The sequence below is a fragment of the Cherax quadricarinatus genome, chromosome 71 (assembly GCF_038502225.1).
Source record: "Cherax quadricarinatus isolate ZL_2023a chromosome 71, ASM3850222v1, whole genome shotgun sequence".
Lineage (NCBI taxonomy): Eukaryota > Metazoa > Arthropoda > Malacostraca > Decapoda > Parastacidae > Cherax > Cherax quadricarinatus.
Genome location: NC_091362.1, coordinates 18534337 through 18550638, shown reverse-complemented (window position 1 = coordinate 18550638; position 16302 = coordinate 18534337). Strand labels below are relative to the sequence as shown.

General features: G+C 38.4%; 1 protein-coding gene across 1 annotated transcript in view; it reads right to left on the bottom strand.

Annotated features, from left to right (window-relative positions):
- Positions 1 to 12718, bottom strand: part of LOC138854826 (uncharacterized) — a 12764-nt gene extending 46 nt beyond the window's left edge. Inside the window, exons 1-3 of the mRNA XM_070100099.1 lie at positions 12661 to 12718; positions 3741 to 4391; positions 1 to 1010 (exon numbers count right to left, since the gene is read on the bottom strand). The exon at positions 1 to 1010 is cut by the window's left edge and continues 46 nt beyond it. Of these exons, the coding sequence (XP_069956200.1) occupies positions 838 to 1010; positions 3741 to 4161 (594 nt within the window). The 5' untranslated portion in view covers positions 4162 to 4391; positions 12661 to 12718 and the 3' untranslated portion in view covers positions 1 to 837. The remainder of the gene's footprint in view (positions 1011 to 3740; positions 4392 to 12660) is intronic.
- Positions 12719 to 16302: the final 3584 nt, after the last annotated feature.

Below are 16302 nucleotides of genomic sequence, written 5' to 3'. Positions count from 1 at the left end.
TGTGACCGGAGTAACTTCACAGCACAACACTACGATGGTCTCAACTGACTTTAGAAACAAGAACTGTTATATAATCACTATCGTTAAATTTTAAATTATGATGTGATGTTTACATTTTATGATGTTCTTCCACGGTATTTGCAGAAATTTAAGAATTTTTTTTTTTTTGCGTTATCCGTAGTAAACATATCAATGAAGTTATTCAAAATTCAAGGTGATAACACGACAGGCAAAGAGCTCCACAATGCTATCATATATTTTCTGAAAATACATGTATAGAGTAATAGAAAATCAGTATGAAAATGTGTCATTACAGATGATACCAATAATAAATTTGACATATGGGCTAATTTGTGGGAAAGGCATAATAACCTCTAAGATCATGAAAAGTGCGAAATAAATATGTACAGTTGTTAACTGAGAATATATAGACACCAAAAAGACGCTGGAAGACAGTTTGTGAAACAGAGAATTGTAGTCTGCTAGACTGGTATTTGCTAGGCAGAAGTGTGTGTTACAACCACTGGAAACTTTAAAAGTACATGACAAACTAAACACGAAAGGCTAGGCATCAACAACATGGCTCTGTTCCTGTAACTACCAACAGTAATCACACAACTATATATAATCCAACTATATAATATTATTGGCCATAAAAACAATCTACAGATTTGTCTCAAGCCAGTTTTAAACGAGAACTTATATTAATTTATAAATTAAAGATGAATTAGATATCCTAAACTTGTGGAACCATTCATAAAATAGACCCATCAAACCACATGATGCCAGGGCCCAGCCTCCAGATTATTGTCATATTTATGGGAATTCGCTAAACCCTTAGAGGTCTGTTAGCACCAAGGGAATTTGAAGTAATACTATTAAGATTCCTCCAAGAAAGAGTAGGGTAGTTCTAAGCCCTTGGAACAAAAGGCTTTCACTTGCATCAAAGCATAATCCTTCCACCTCCCGGCACCAGCCGGCCGCTTGAAGGCTCGCGCCCTTAAAGAAATCTGAAATTATGAAGCCATATTAAAAATATGGTAATCTGCAATAATGAATCATTCTGTTAGTATATGAGGAAAGTCTTGTTTAATATAAGGCGTCAACTGGTGAAATGAGGTTATTAATATGAGCGGCGATGCCTCGCGTGGATGAATAGTCATACCGTGAGAAGGATGATGATAAAACTCCAGGGAAAGTGCCAACCCTCCACCACCAGTCCTTATTACATACCTCCCTATCAAGGAGAGGATGGTCTTGATGCCAAAGAAGGGCTGTTGATAACAAGAATTGGACCTCACATTCTCTTCTTTAAATCGAACCTGATTAATTCCAACGTTCCAAGCTCTTCATGGCCCCTACGAGTTAAGCAATTTCCCATAAATATAAAAATATACATTTTCCCTCCATCCTCTTTATCCCTACAATTGTCAACACCACCTGTCCGTTCTCCTCTCTCCCTCACTAAAAGCAACAGGACTACCTCCTCCTTATAGATTATATTTCGAAACTATGTAAGGAGACTCAAACCTACAAACTTTGGGACAAAGTACGCAATACTATACGCAACATTCCAGACCAAACAATACTATGGCTCCCTGCCAAGAAAGGTGTTTGTTCCAAAGGAGCTAGCACTCGGCTGGTGATTTGTTTTTCATCTCTCCCACATGCACCGGCGAACGAAAGATTTTAAAGCGTATATCTAAATTACAGTGAGTACTTTATCGACAAGTGCCTTTTACAACCAGTAACTAGCACAAGACAGGTATTGAGTAATGACACTATCATTTCAAATATATATATATATATATATATATATATATATATATATATATATATATATATATATATATATATACACATCGTGTTGAATAGGTAAAATTGGTTAATTAGCAAGAACTCATTTAAAATTCAGTTCTTTCTAAAATTTTCTCTTACACGTTTAAAGATATATTTTTCAATTATGTTAATGTGAAAATTAATAATTTTGTACCAAAAGAATTTTAGAAGATTTACCTAACCTTATTATAACAAGAGAAATTTAATTTGCGCTTGTTATAATAAAGTTAAGTTTTCTAAGGATCATTTTTGTACAAAATTATTAAATTTTACATTAACATCAATGATAAAAATATATCTAAACGTATAAGAGAAAATTTTAGAAAGGACTTAATTTTAAACGAGTTGTTGCTAACTGACCAATTTTACTTATTCGGCACGACATTACATACAATGCCCGTGAATTTCTTTCAAGAGAATTATTGGTCTGTTTCATTAAGTCACTCGATCTTGGTGGGAAACGGCCAATGTGGCAATTTTGTTTAATTTGCTTATTTGTGGTTAACACACATTTGTCATAGGTTTATGTAACCTAAACTAACCGAATCCAACCTAACCTAACCAGGTGTAATCTAACCTAAAGCAAAATAAAGAAAATGGTATTTAGAGAATTGCAGAAAATTTTAAGAAATTGATACCGGGAAACGTATAAGTAAACTAACGTAGTAAACTGAATATAGTTTGGTAGAGGAGATCAAGACGTTGAACCTTGGATGCAGAATGAGAGGTTGCTAGCAGGGAGTCCAGACGTCCAGGGGAAGGATGGGGGAGAGGGGGTAAAAACTGGAATTTAAATGCGTCCGCTACTGGCGCCTGGGTCGAGTTTGGTGTTTTTCAGTCTGCATGCCAGCCTGTCTTTGTGTGTACTCGCAGAGTTATGCCGAGGGTTAAAATTCGGTAAATGGTACCTACACTGTCCGATAAGATTCCAGAGCTTCCTCTTAGTAAGATACATCAGTGTTGAAGACTTCAAGCAGATCGTCACACATTCACAAATCATCGAATGAAAACTACAACAGTATTTCAATTTTTCAAAATTTCTTCAACAAAATTGACACCTACCCAGTCCAAGATCAATCCAAAAAAAATTCTCTAATTAAGATACACCTGCGTTTAGGGTTTGAAGTTGGTTAGAAGCATTCTCTCGTCATTGTTTAATAAAATTGGTAAACAAACTAACGCAGCTTGAAATCAATGTGAACCTTTCTTTGAGCAAACTCACATTCAATGAAAATTTCAAGCCGTTCGAAAGAAGCATTCTTCAGTTATTGCATTCTGCCCATGCGACGATGCATCAGCCAATAAAGACTGAAGCCATTCAGAAAAGGCATACTCAAATTAAAAAAAAAACTACTACACCAATACCAGATTTAGCACTTGGCACCTACAGTACACCCTCCCGCGACAACCCTTTTTTTTTTTTTAGGAGACTCCAAGATATCGCATAGAAACCAAATTCAGGAATAGAGTATAAAATTTACCAAAGAGCACTTATGATGCCTATAGTGGCATGAACCTTTCCCTAGTTACAATATAACAGCACAAAAATCTGAAGCTGATCGAATAAAGCGTTCGCAAGTTACATATTTAAACCTTGAAGGAAGAAAAAACAGGCAAACAAAGATATCTCTGGGAATACCTAATAATAACTCAACTGACTGAATGCACAGGATTTAGCTCATCTATACCCAAACAGTTTATCAAATTTCTACCCATCAGATATTTTATCTATTTCTATCTTATGATTTTCCCAAATGCTTTACTATATCCGTTACTGAAATAAGTCTGTAAGAATTTAAGTTGAAGGTAAATATGAACAGTATTTTAGAACGGCAAGAAATGACAAAATATTGTGTATTCATTCCTATGATACTTAAAAATAAAAAAATAAAAAACTTTACCTGTGGATGCAAGCTGTTGTGCCAGGGCCTCTCTCAGGAGCTGCATCTTCCCCAGGAGTGTGTTGTGCTGAAATTCAACCTCGTGAACGAACTCCGTTAGGTTGCCGTTCGTGGGATCCCCTTCTGGGAACCCTTTGGTGTCTTCCACTAACTGTTTGGGCTGACTGAACTCTCCTGAAGAATCTCCTGTCGACGATGCTCCATCCTGTGTGTCTTCTGTGTGACTCATCAACGTGGCAATATTTTCTCCTGAAGGTGAAATGACTGCTTCAGGTGGTCTGGTGGTCGCGTCCTGATTGCCGGGACCTCCTACTTCGGAAGCCTCTGCCCTGGAAGACGGGTCCTGGGATTGGTCCTGGCTACGCCGCCCCTGAGTCAAGAGGCGGGTGAGGTCCTGAAGGTTTACTCTGCGACCGCTCATGGTATATGAGGGCAAAAGTGATCGGAAGCTTTGTTGTCAACCGAGCGCCTTTGCGGCTCTCTTGTATCAGCTGTTTTGCTTGCCACTTGAACCGTCTCTCGCGAGTCCCAGTTTATCACAACACTGTATATCACGGTATTAATATAACACTTTACCTTATCTTCCTTATATTTTGAATTGCTTCATCCCATTTTGGTTACCATATTGCATTTGTGTTTTAATGTGAAACTCTTTTTATAATTATGACATCAAGGATAAAATACATTTTTAAGTAACACTATTATTATATTATTACTTTAATTATTATTATTTTATGCCTATAGTTAATGATTTCGTCTTTACGCGTAATAAAGAATGAGGAAGAGGAGTATATAAGTTATACTAGATAGGAGAGGCGTAACGGGCATACTAGGGCATTGTGAGGAGCATAAGGGTCATGGACAGATACTCTAGGTGTCCAGGGGAAAGTCAGACAGGTGTCACGGGGGATATATACAGGAGTTGAGGGGATTCTGAGAGGTGTCGAGGGGGATACAGACAGGTATCAGATAATATAGAGACATGCATACAACTGAGGGGAATACAGATAATGATGCTGCACCCTTTATTCCCCCCTTCCCAAACACACTTCACTTTCACCTCTCCCGAAACACCTCACTATCTCAACACACTTCAGTACCTCCTAGCCTACCAAATTACCTCCAAAACCCCTCGTTAAAAACGCTACACTATATAAAATGCGTCTTTTACTTGTGCAACAAATTTCAACCATTCTTTGGCACACTACATACGCTACACTGTGATATAACTACACTTCACTTTATTCATTACCCTTCATTCCACTCACCACCAATTACTGTCTCTTGGTGTTATCTTTTTCTACATACTGACGTGACCCCGAGGCACTAGGTCATACCAATACGACACAACACTATAATATAGTCAAACAAGTGTGACACTACACAAAACATTATAACATTTCACATTAGCAATATCATAGTGACGTCACGACAGTTTTAGTATCATTGTGACACATCACGACATTATTAGTATCATCAGTGGTATATGAATACCGGCAACTTCTTTTAAAAGGACACGTAAGTCAACATTAGGGCATATTTAGTAAACCTTCAGGTCCTGAGACCATCACTTCTGATAGAATGATCAAGGTCCTAGGACCGAAACGTTTTCCAGATATGTTCTAGTGTTTCTTTATACGTCTTTTTAACTAATATTAATGTCACTGTGACGCCTCACGATAATACTAATGCCGTTGTGGCAGCGCACGACACTAATAATGCCGTTGTGACAACCCACGCCACAAATAGTGGCGTTGTCAAGACAAGGTAAAAAGTCCTGTGGCACGTTAACAGTTGCCAGCAAGCTCTAACTGTATAATAGTTTGAAACACTATGGTTATTATAACACTACTGTTGTCCTTATTAAATTGTACTAAAACTATATTATACCCACATGGCACTGCGTGACACAGCGTGCATGGCAGTAAATGCGTTCAGGTGCCACCCCCAGAACTAGCGTCTGGTGGTATCACTGGCCCAGTGTCTTCTTACCACCCTAAGCCATGGCAGGAAATATCAGGAGCCCCGACACACGTTAACGCATGTACGACGCGTCTTCCTCTGTGCCAAGTCCTCGCATGTGCAAGCCGTGACAGGCACTACAAGACGGTGCCAAAGGTGAGTAAAATAGTTACTCATTTGTTGTGCAGAAAAGATGTTACACAATAAGTCATTATTGGGACACTTTCTGCACAGAGCGAAACACTGTCCTAACGCCATTTGTTATTAAGATATTGAAATGCAAGAGTAAAATGTGCTTTATGCAAATGAAGTGCTCACTATGTACGCTGTTAAAATAATTTAAATTTTATTAGTGTTTAAAAATAATTTAAGTGTTGAGTTTTACTAAATCTGTGGTTTCCCACCAAATTCGGGTGACCCAAAGAAGGAAAAACATTCAAATCACCCTCCAAACTGCTACCCGATAGCACTATTTAATTTGTTCCCATAAGGGTAAGCATATATTTATTAGATATTAAAAAGTGTGTACGTGTAAATGCTTTACCCTTAGCCACGCCCGACCACCCTCAACCACCCAACAACCCTCCCCATCCCACCTAAGCAACAGGATCCACTCCCTAGCCTCTGTAATTACAAAAACTCGAGGCTTATAGGGTGACGTTAGGACTCTCCTCCTCCCTAATGCTCTTCCCAGAACATGCAGAATTGGCTTAATAGGCAAGGAACCTTCTGTATTAATTTTTTGCTATAACCCTACGAAAACTAGAAGTGTTCGGTCGCTGCGCGATTTGAAAAAGGTATGTATGTATTACGTAAGCCCAGCCCCCCCCCCCGACTCTACCTCAGTACTAGCAAAAGGAACAATAATGTGTTGCACAAGTTTTTAATACAATCAAATATCAGTTTTGAAGATTTAAAGCAAATCAAAAGAGGCATTCACAAATTACCGAATAAGAACTACACAGCTCAAAACCAATTCGAACCTTACACTAAATAAGATACATAAACTTGAAAGTTTCAAGTCAATCAGAAAAGGCATTCGCTAGTTATCACACCGAGATCAATATCCCAAAATACATCAGCACTAAATCTGAAGCAGCTCAAGAGCTCCATTTTTAAATAACAAAAAGACAATACCATGACTGGAACAATACACAAATAACCCGCTTACGACGACGTTTCGGTCCGATTTGGACCATTTACAAAGTCACACTAAAAGAAAGAAGAGGAGGAGGCAGTATATATAGGCCAGCAGAGGGACGGGACAAGAGGGGTAGTAGGAAAGGAGAGTAGTGGTAGAGGTAGTAGTAGTGGAGTCAAAGACCAAGAAAGAGGAGCACTGCAAAGGAGCTAGGGGCCCACAAAGAGTAGGAAGAAAAATACAGAGGGGAGGAAATAATAAAGGACCAAACACAAAAGGCAGAAGAAAGAAACCCCAAAGAAGAAAGAGGAAAGAGGAAAGGGGAAGAGAGAGAAGGAGAAAAAGAATTAAGTTATGGGTGTTCTGAAGTTTGGAGCATTTTACAATGTAATGGGAAAGGAAGGCATCTATAGAGACAAAGCCAGGACTAAGATTTATACAAGGAAAGCTGTGTATAAGGGAGGATTCAATCAGACGGTGACTCTGAAAGTTAGAAGTAGGGTAGACAGTTTTAGCAAAAGACCAGTCAATAGGATGACTGTGATCTCTGACATGACAGAAAAGAGCATTGTTGGTGTCGACAAGCCTAACATTACTTTTGTGCTCTCCGAGCCTGTCAGAAAGAGAACGGCCAGTTTCTCCAAAGTACTGAAGATAACAAGAGAAATAGGAAACAGGGTAGACATCAGGAGCATTTATAGAGGGAGGAGAGGTATGAACTAGATTGGTGCGAAGTGTGATAGTCTGGAGAAAAGTAAGTCTGATGTCTAAGGAACAGAGAAATAGGAAACAGAGTAGACATCAGGAGCATTTATAGAGGGAGGAGAGGTATGAACTAGATTGGTGCGAAGTGTGATAGTCTGGAGAAAAGTAAGTCTGATGTCTAAGGAACAGAGAAATAGGAAACAGTAGACATCAGGAGCATTTATAGAGGGAGGAGAGGTATGAACTAGATTGGTGCGAAGTGTGATAGTCTGGAGAAAAGTAAGTCTGATGTCTAAGGAACAGAGAGAGTTGTTGAGATTAGAAAGACTGGAAATGTAGGGAAGGCAGAGGACAGAAGAGTTCCCAGGCGTAAAGAGTTTGGGAGAGAAGAATAGAATAAAATAATAATAATGGGGAAGTGCTAAACCCGTAGGATTATACAGCGCATGTGGGAGGGGTGTGGAAGGTATTCAGGCTCACTTCAAGGAACCGGAGCACAAATCCAATTCCCTAGATCAAGAGCCCCTCACCAGCGTCATGGAACCTCCCTTGAGGGGTTGGGAGAAGAAAGTCCGTTTAGCGCGTGAGAAGGAAGAGTCTATGAAATGGGAAGGGTAGCCAAGACGAGAAAATGAATTGCGAAGAGTGGAAATTTCCAATTCAAGGAACTGAAGATCACAAATGCGGAGAGCACGGAGAAAGAGAGGAATAAGAACACTTTTCTTGACAGAGGAAGCGTGATAAGTAGCGAATGCACATGCCACTGTGCATAGGCTTGCTGTACACGAAAAAAAGCAGAACCTGTACCTGAGCGGTGGACATGAACATCAGGAAAGGAAGCAAGGGATTAGATTCCCATTCAGTTTTAAACTTAATGGAAGGGGCAAGATTATTAAGGGCATTTTTAAGCTAATGGAATTAAAGGTTTGAAGCCGATTGGATGAGGCTTTCACAAATTATTGCATTACAGTCAGTATTTCACGTTTCCCAATTTTTTCAATAAGATTGGGACCTACACAACCTAAAATGAATCAAAACCTTTTTCTAAATAAGGTACTCCATCGCTTAAGGTGTGAAGACTATTCTTTTAGTGTTGGGATTTTCTTGTGTTTTGAAGGCTCCAAGTGGGCTTCCTTATTGTGTTAAGTTTTTATGCCTTGACTTTGTTTTAGGCATTTTAATCTTTCGTTTCCTCCCAGTCCAGAGTTCTTGGTTCCTTACCTCCTGGAAAAAGCGCTGGATGGGACTAGAATTTTTGCAACTATGCAATTGATCTACAAGACTAGAATTTTTGCAACTATGCAATTGATCTACAGCAGTGATTTGGTCTTGGAGTATATTGTACGGACTTCTTACCTAGCTATGGAATCTGGATTTATCTCTACAGAGCTACTCAGACTTCACGAAAGAAGTAACATCAGTTGCCTGCCGGTGAACTACCTGTGCCATGAAGTCGCCTGAACGACCTCACTTTCACCTTCTGGTCAATATTCACTAACTCAACAACTGGCCTGCCTTTTACATCAGAGTATTCAACACTAGAGCTACATTTATGATACTGTCATAACCTTATGGAGAAAGTCAACTACTGAGCTTGACATATACGTCCCCACAGACATCTCCGCAGATATGAAATTATTCCTCTGATGGAGGAGTTATTATTTTTATCTTTCCTTGGTGTGTTTATCGTTTTTCTTTAACTTTAGATAAATTTAATAGTGTTAAAATTTTCTTTACTTTAACTTTTTTTTGTCTTATTTTTCTCTTAATATTTTCACAGGAAGCTGTTTTCCTCTACCGCAATTGTCATGTTTGAGTTTCTTCCAAAATTCCTTTGTTACAAAATAATATCTCTTAAGGTCGGTTCAGTTTTTTTCATTATCCTCACTACACTTTCACTGAGAACTTTCGTTGCTATCATATAGAAGTTTAATTGGCGTAATAAATGCCCATGGTTTATATGCAGGTGGTAATAAATTGTCAAGAATGACAACTGTCTTGTGATGCTCTTAAGTGCCAATGGCACATTATAATCATGGGGAAGCGCTAAACCCGTAGGATTATACAGCGCGTGGGAGTGGGGTGGAAGGTATTCAGGCTCAATTCAGGGAACCGGAGCACAGATCTAATTCCCTAGATCAAGAGCCCCTCACCAGCGTCAAGGAACCTCCTTTGAGGGGCCAGTGGCACAAAGATGACCTTTCCTCTCCTTGTCTTAACTACTCGTGCTGATTCCTACCACCCGTCTTCGCCATTCCCAACTTTCATTTTGCACTTTTCAACTTTGAGCTTAAGCTTTATCTCAAGATAAATTTAGCTTTTTTCGCCTCGAAATGCCAGAGTCCTGCACAGTACAAAACTAAACCATTAAAAATTACCCAATGTAGTTTTGGGGTAGGAAAGACGAAGTTATCTTCTAAGGACATTTATTGTAGTGCCTATCAACATTTCGATGATAATTCAATGGCTTTAAAGCCAAAACGTTGATAGATATTATAATATTTTAAGAGGTTCATTTAAGTTTTTCCCAGCTGTCAAAATAATAATTCTTCAAGGTCAGTCTTCCTTTCATATACTCAGTCTACCTTTGGTTTAGCCTTCACTCACTACTAAAAACTCCTACGCGAGTCTTGGTGCACTAGTCCCATCTAACCATCCCACCACATCACGACACCGTGAGATCTTAAGTGTTTACAGGAAAAAACTAGTTAGCAATACGTGGCACCACAGAGAATGACTTATTAAACTTCACCACACAGTACACTAACACTGCTTTGAATTGCAATGTGTTATTGTGTAATATCCATTTTTAGGCTACGTACCTAGCACTTATTTGTTTGGCATTTTAGATATTTTTGCTTGATTATATTTTCAAGAAGTGCTAAACCCGTAGGGGACATATAGCGCAGAGGGAACTGAAGGAAATCAGGTTTCATACAATGGTATTAACATCCTAATTAGATTTAGGGAGAAGCGCTAAAATTATATGGATCACGTAGCGCCGGGGGAATGGGAGGCGGTCGGGTTACATCCACAGAGAAGGAAAAGTTCAGTTCCTTATATCTAGATCCTCTCATTGGCATCAGTGCACCTACCTAATGTATTAATGCAGAAAACTGCAGTAAAGGTCAAATTTAGTCAGGTGTTGCTTTGTTGTGGGATGTGATAGTGAGGTGCCGTCTAGACCCTGTATATGCCTTCCTTTGATGTATTGTCTTTATAGTTCCTTGATAATGTGAGAAGTCACGAAATCGTTTGGAATTTCACTTTCCTTTCACAGTGGTTGTTTTGCATATTCTGATATCACCTGTTTACTGTGATCTTATTACGCACGCACACACATTATATATATATATATATATATATATATATATATATATATATATATATATATATATATATATATATATGAATATGAGGAAGCTCATTCACTCAATCGTTATCCTGGCATAATGTGCTCACATCACGATTCAGAGTACCCTCTTGCTGTAACATCACTGCGCCTCCAGAGTGAAGGCACTGTACTTTCCATTTCCATGACTTAATTCAGCTAACCAGTTCCCTGGATCCCTTTATACATTTTATCTTGTTCACACTCCAACAGCACGTCCATTGAAAAAAAACCACGTGTCTCTATGCCCCTCTTCTCGCATTCCCCTCAACTAAAAGTCAGACTCGAATACCTTCCTTCGTCCAACTAGGCCTTGAATGACTCCTACACCTCCTACTTTCCACCCCAGGATTATACACAGTCTTAGTCATCCCATCCCTCTCCAGCCTTTCTACATGTTCAAACACCCCCTCCCCCCCCGCCCCCAACAACCTTTCTCCAGTCTTCTGAGCTATACCCTAGGTGTATTTAAGAGGGTAATCCATATAGAGACGAATGCAGGTTAATAGTTCTATACATCTGGATCTGGATCTGAAATTCTCTTCTCAGATCGAGGTATATAGACAACTATTATCCTGCCTTTTGCCTGCATGTGGGTTACTCTCAAACATTTTGCTGCTGCTAGTCATTATACAGTGAGCCACATTACTAATATTGGCCCCGAGTCTCATTAACAGCTGTCCAAACACTTATGTAAAGCAAACTTTTCATTTACCTTCCAAGTTGCACCCATAAATACGTATTAATGTCTTTTGTACGTACCATTTCGTGTATGAAATAGAAAATTTATCTTCATACATTTTCAATACATCACGGACTTGTGTTGATAAAAGTATCACAAAATTATTTGTGGTGTGTTTCATGAATTTCATACACGCCGTATCAATCGCACGGACCTAACAGCATGTAAATTTCTTATTTCAATGATACCATCTTTTATTCATATATAGTATTCCAGGGAGGATGTCCATGAAAATGCATACATGTGCTTCATTTATTTTCTAAATTCGTCAGCCTGTTTACAATTAATTTTGTTAATTTCCCAGCTGGATATTTACAATGAATGTTGCATGTGTAATTATCCAGGGAACTCAGTGGCGAGAGTGCTTATTATTCACTCTTACCACCAAATTACACAGTGTAACAACAGTCGGCAGAGTGCACCTGAGATTTATCTCAGCATTCTCGACATCTGATGAAGCTCAACGTTATTTTTTCCTTCTTTGCAAATGAGGGAACCCACTTACAGGGTTGAAAATTTTCTTTCTTTTATTATTGCAGATGTTTTCTTAACACTTGGAGATATGAAAGATCCGAATCACAAGAGGTCACAAGTTGAAGTTGACGCAACTTATAAACAATAATATACTATTAACGTAGCATCAAGACCTGTCACCAGCGACACTTCTCGTAAGTACACGTGTCGCAATCACGACATAATAAAATCACACTATAAATCAATTAGAACACTGTGCCTATTGGAATATTTCACATTATATAATGAACACTGACGAGCTACACTAGTTCATGTCCATTTACGTCAGATACGCAGCAATCAGGCTAAAAACTATTATAAACAAAGTTCACGTTTGGGTTTTTCGTCCTTGTAGTTTTTTAACATGCTACAGGTACCACTCTTAGCACTTTCCCTGGACCAAAGCTCTGCTCTCAGTATAAGCTGAAGCAGGAACCAAAGTGAAAGCGGGAGCAAACACCCTCACCTCCACTCCACTACACCAGCAGCGACTAACTAGCACATCCCAACACTGCTGCTGGTAGCCAGGTGTGTGTACGCTACCACCCGCCCACTCCCCTACCACCACTGATATTCCCATGTGTTTACATCTTTTGATGCAAACATTATAAAATATGCTGGGATATAATGATGGATTAGAATGTAGTGTGTAAAGACTTACGTACTGAGACATTCGAGTGAGAAGAGAGACCATTACACTGCAGCAGTAACGTATTTGCTTCTTCCGGTGCAATGGCTGAATGGTGGGAACCTAGCACACTGTTGGGGGTTCACGGAATACGCGTATGCAATAATTCAGGTTACATTTCTGTGTGTGTGTGTGTATATATATATATATATATATATATTTATTTATATATATATATATATATATATATATATATATATATATATATATATATATATATATATATATTCTCCATGGGGAAGTGGAACAGAATTCTTCCTCCGTAAGCCATGCGTGTTGTAAGAGGCGACTAAAATGCCGGGAGTAAGGGGCTAGTAACCCCTTCTCCCGTATAAATTACTAAATTTAAAAGAGAAATTTTTGTTTTTCTTTTTGGGCCACCCTGCCTTGGTGAGATACAGCCGGTGTGTTGAAAGAAAGAAATATATATATATATATATATATATATATATATATATATATATATATATATATATATATATATATATATATATATATATATATATATAGATATATAAAGGCACCACACTCAGGAGATTTCCTGTTAGCTGTTCCCAATTCCTCCCTGGGCACCCGTCTCGACCCACAGGCCATTCGGATTGGTGTTGCTCTTCGCCTAGCCGCCCCCATCCTCACCGAACATAGGTGTATTTGCGGCAGGGCGACAGCTGATCAATTCGGACTCCATGGTCTCGTGTGTCACACAGCAGAAGGGAAGTATGCCAGACATGAGGAGATCAATGACATAATAAAGAGAAGCCTCGCCACAGCCCGTTGCCCAGCTCAACGGGAACCCCAAGTACAGAGGTCTGATGGAAGTCAAAAGCGTCCTGATGGAGCCACTATGCTACCCTGGAAGGATGGAAAGCAGATTGCCTGGGACTACACCTGTGCTGCCACATTGGCAGACACCTACTTGCCATACTCTGTAGTGGAAGGGGGTGGAGCTGCCAGCCACAGGGAGACCCAGAAGATCCGAAAATATGAAGACCTTCCCCCTTGCTATAACTTCATTCCAATAGGGTCGGAGGCCCTTGGAGCATGGGGCAAGTGTGCTCTAAAGTTCCTCAAAGAGCTGGGTGAAAAGCTCATCACAGAAACCAAGGACCACAGGGCGACCAGCTTCCTCTTTCAGAGACTCAGTGTTGCGATCCAGAGAGGAAATGCCTGCAGCATTCTGGGCACGCGGCCCACCGCAGGGGAGCTGGACGAAGTATTCGAGATGTAGCTCTGAGTTACCTATGTTGTTTTACTTTGTATCATATTTTTGTGAATGTTTCGTCAATGTATTTTGTCTTTAAATAAAAGATATATATATATATATATATATATATATATATATATATATATATATATATATATATATATATATATATATATATATATAAATAACAAAGTCACAATATCGTGACTGGAACAATATACAAACACTCCGCACATAGAACACACAAGCTTACGACGACCTTTCGGTCCATCTTGGACCATTTACAGTCACACTATGACTTTGTAAATGGTTATTTGTGTAATGAGGACAAGTTTCGGTTACTCCGTTATGGAGTAATCTATCTATCTATCTATCTATCTATCTATATATATATATATATATATATATATATATATATATATATATATATATATATATATATATATATATATATATGGTTTCGAAAGACACGTAAGCAAACACTATAACATATTTATTAGAAAACGTTTCGGTCCTGGGACCTTGATCACTTCTAACAAGGTCCCAGGACCGAAACGTTTTCTAATAAATATGTTATAGTGTTTGCTTACGTGTCTTTCTAAACCAACTTGTCGGTATTTATTACCAAGGTTTATACCATATATATATATATATATATATATATATATATATATATATATATATATATATATATATATATATATATATATATATATATATATATATATATATCTGATAGTGAGGTGTTGGCCAAACCCCTTATATACCTTCCTTGGATGCTTTACTTTCATAGTTCCTTGGAAATGTGAGTAGTCACGAAAGCGCTTGGAATTTCTCTATTCTTTCACAGTGGTTGTTTTGCATATTCTGAAATCACCTGTTTACTGTGATCTTATTGCATATATATATATATATATATATATATATATATATATATATATATATATATATATATATATATATAGTTATTTATCACTCCCGCTGTCTCCCACCAACAAAGGGTGACCCCCAAAAAATAAATATTCACCATTCAGTAGCAGTCTTTCCAGAAGTTCGCAGACAAAATTTTAATTAAATGGCCCTCAGAAATGCCACATTCCCATCCATCTTTCAGTGTTATCAGTATTCAAGTTCGGCTAATCGGTTTCCCTGAATCCTTCTATATGTGTTACTTTGCTAAGACTACAACAGCACTTCCTCATAAATACCACTTCTTTCCTCTAAGATCTAACACGCTCACACAAGCCTGCTGAGTGCTCAAACTCCCAGTACCCCAACCTTTCCTGGGACGAACCATATCCCGACTTCTTTCCGCCCCAGACTTATGTACCCTATTGGTATTATTTTTTTCTATTCTATCCTCTTTAAACGCCCAAACCATCTCATCAACCCCTCTTCTGCCCTCCGAATTATATCTCTAATTTCTATGCTCCGAATTCTCTGCATAATATTAGCAGCTAACCGCACATCGTTCGCAAACATGGTATCTCCACTGCCTCTAGCCTCCTCGCTCACAACACCCATATAAAAGTGTTGGTACCACAATATTCTGCATATTAGGCTAATTTTCATTGAGCAACTGGTCAAGGAAATGGAAAACTATTATCAAATATTCAAATACTTGTCAGGAAAGTTCCCCAAACTAGGTGAGGCCAAGATTAAGGCAGGTGTACTTGTAGGTTCACAAATTTGGCAGTTCATGGCTGATTTTCAAATGGCACTGAATGACTCGGAGTTAGCTTGGCATTCATTTAAAATCATTTGCAATAGGCTTCTTGACAAACACAGATATGTCAACTACGAAGCAATAGTTAATCAAGTACTGTACAGTTACCAACGACTCAAATTGCATTAACTTCATTCACATACGTATTATTACCCTAACTTATCTGGCCTGAGTAGAAGGATTCCATCAAGATGTTGAAACAATGGAAACTTGATATAAAATTAGCAGGGTTGTTGAACTTTTATTAGCTTGTGTACTCAAACCCAATTTAGTTCAACTAACGCACCCTATCTCATAAAATTTTTGATAGCAAAAATAAAGATCGAATTACCCTTCAGAACATACTGAGTTTGCATTTTAAGGTAGATCTGTAGAACTAAAGTATTCTAGTAATAAAAATGTATATATTCAAAAGCGCACAAAAATAAATTCTCCAACTGGCTGAAGTTTACTTAATATGTGAATTCCTTAGCCATAGCAGAAAAAAAAG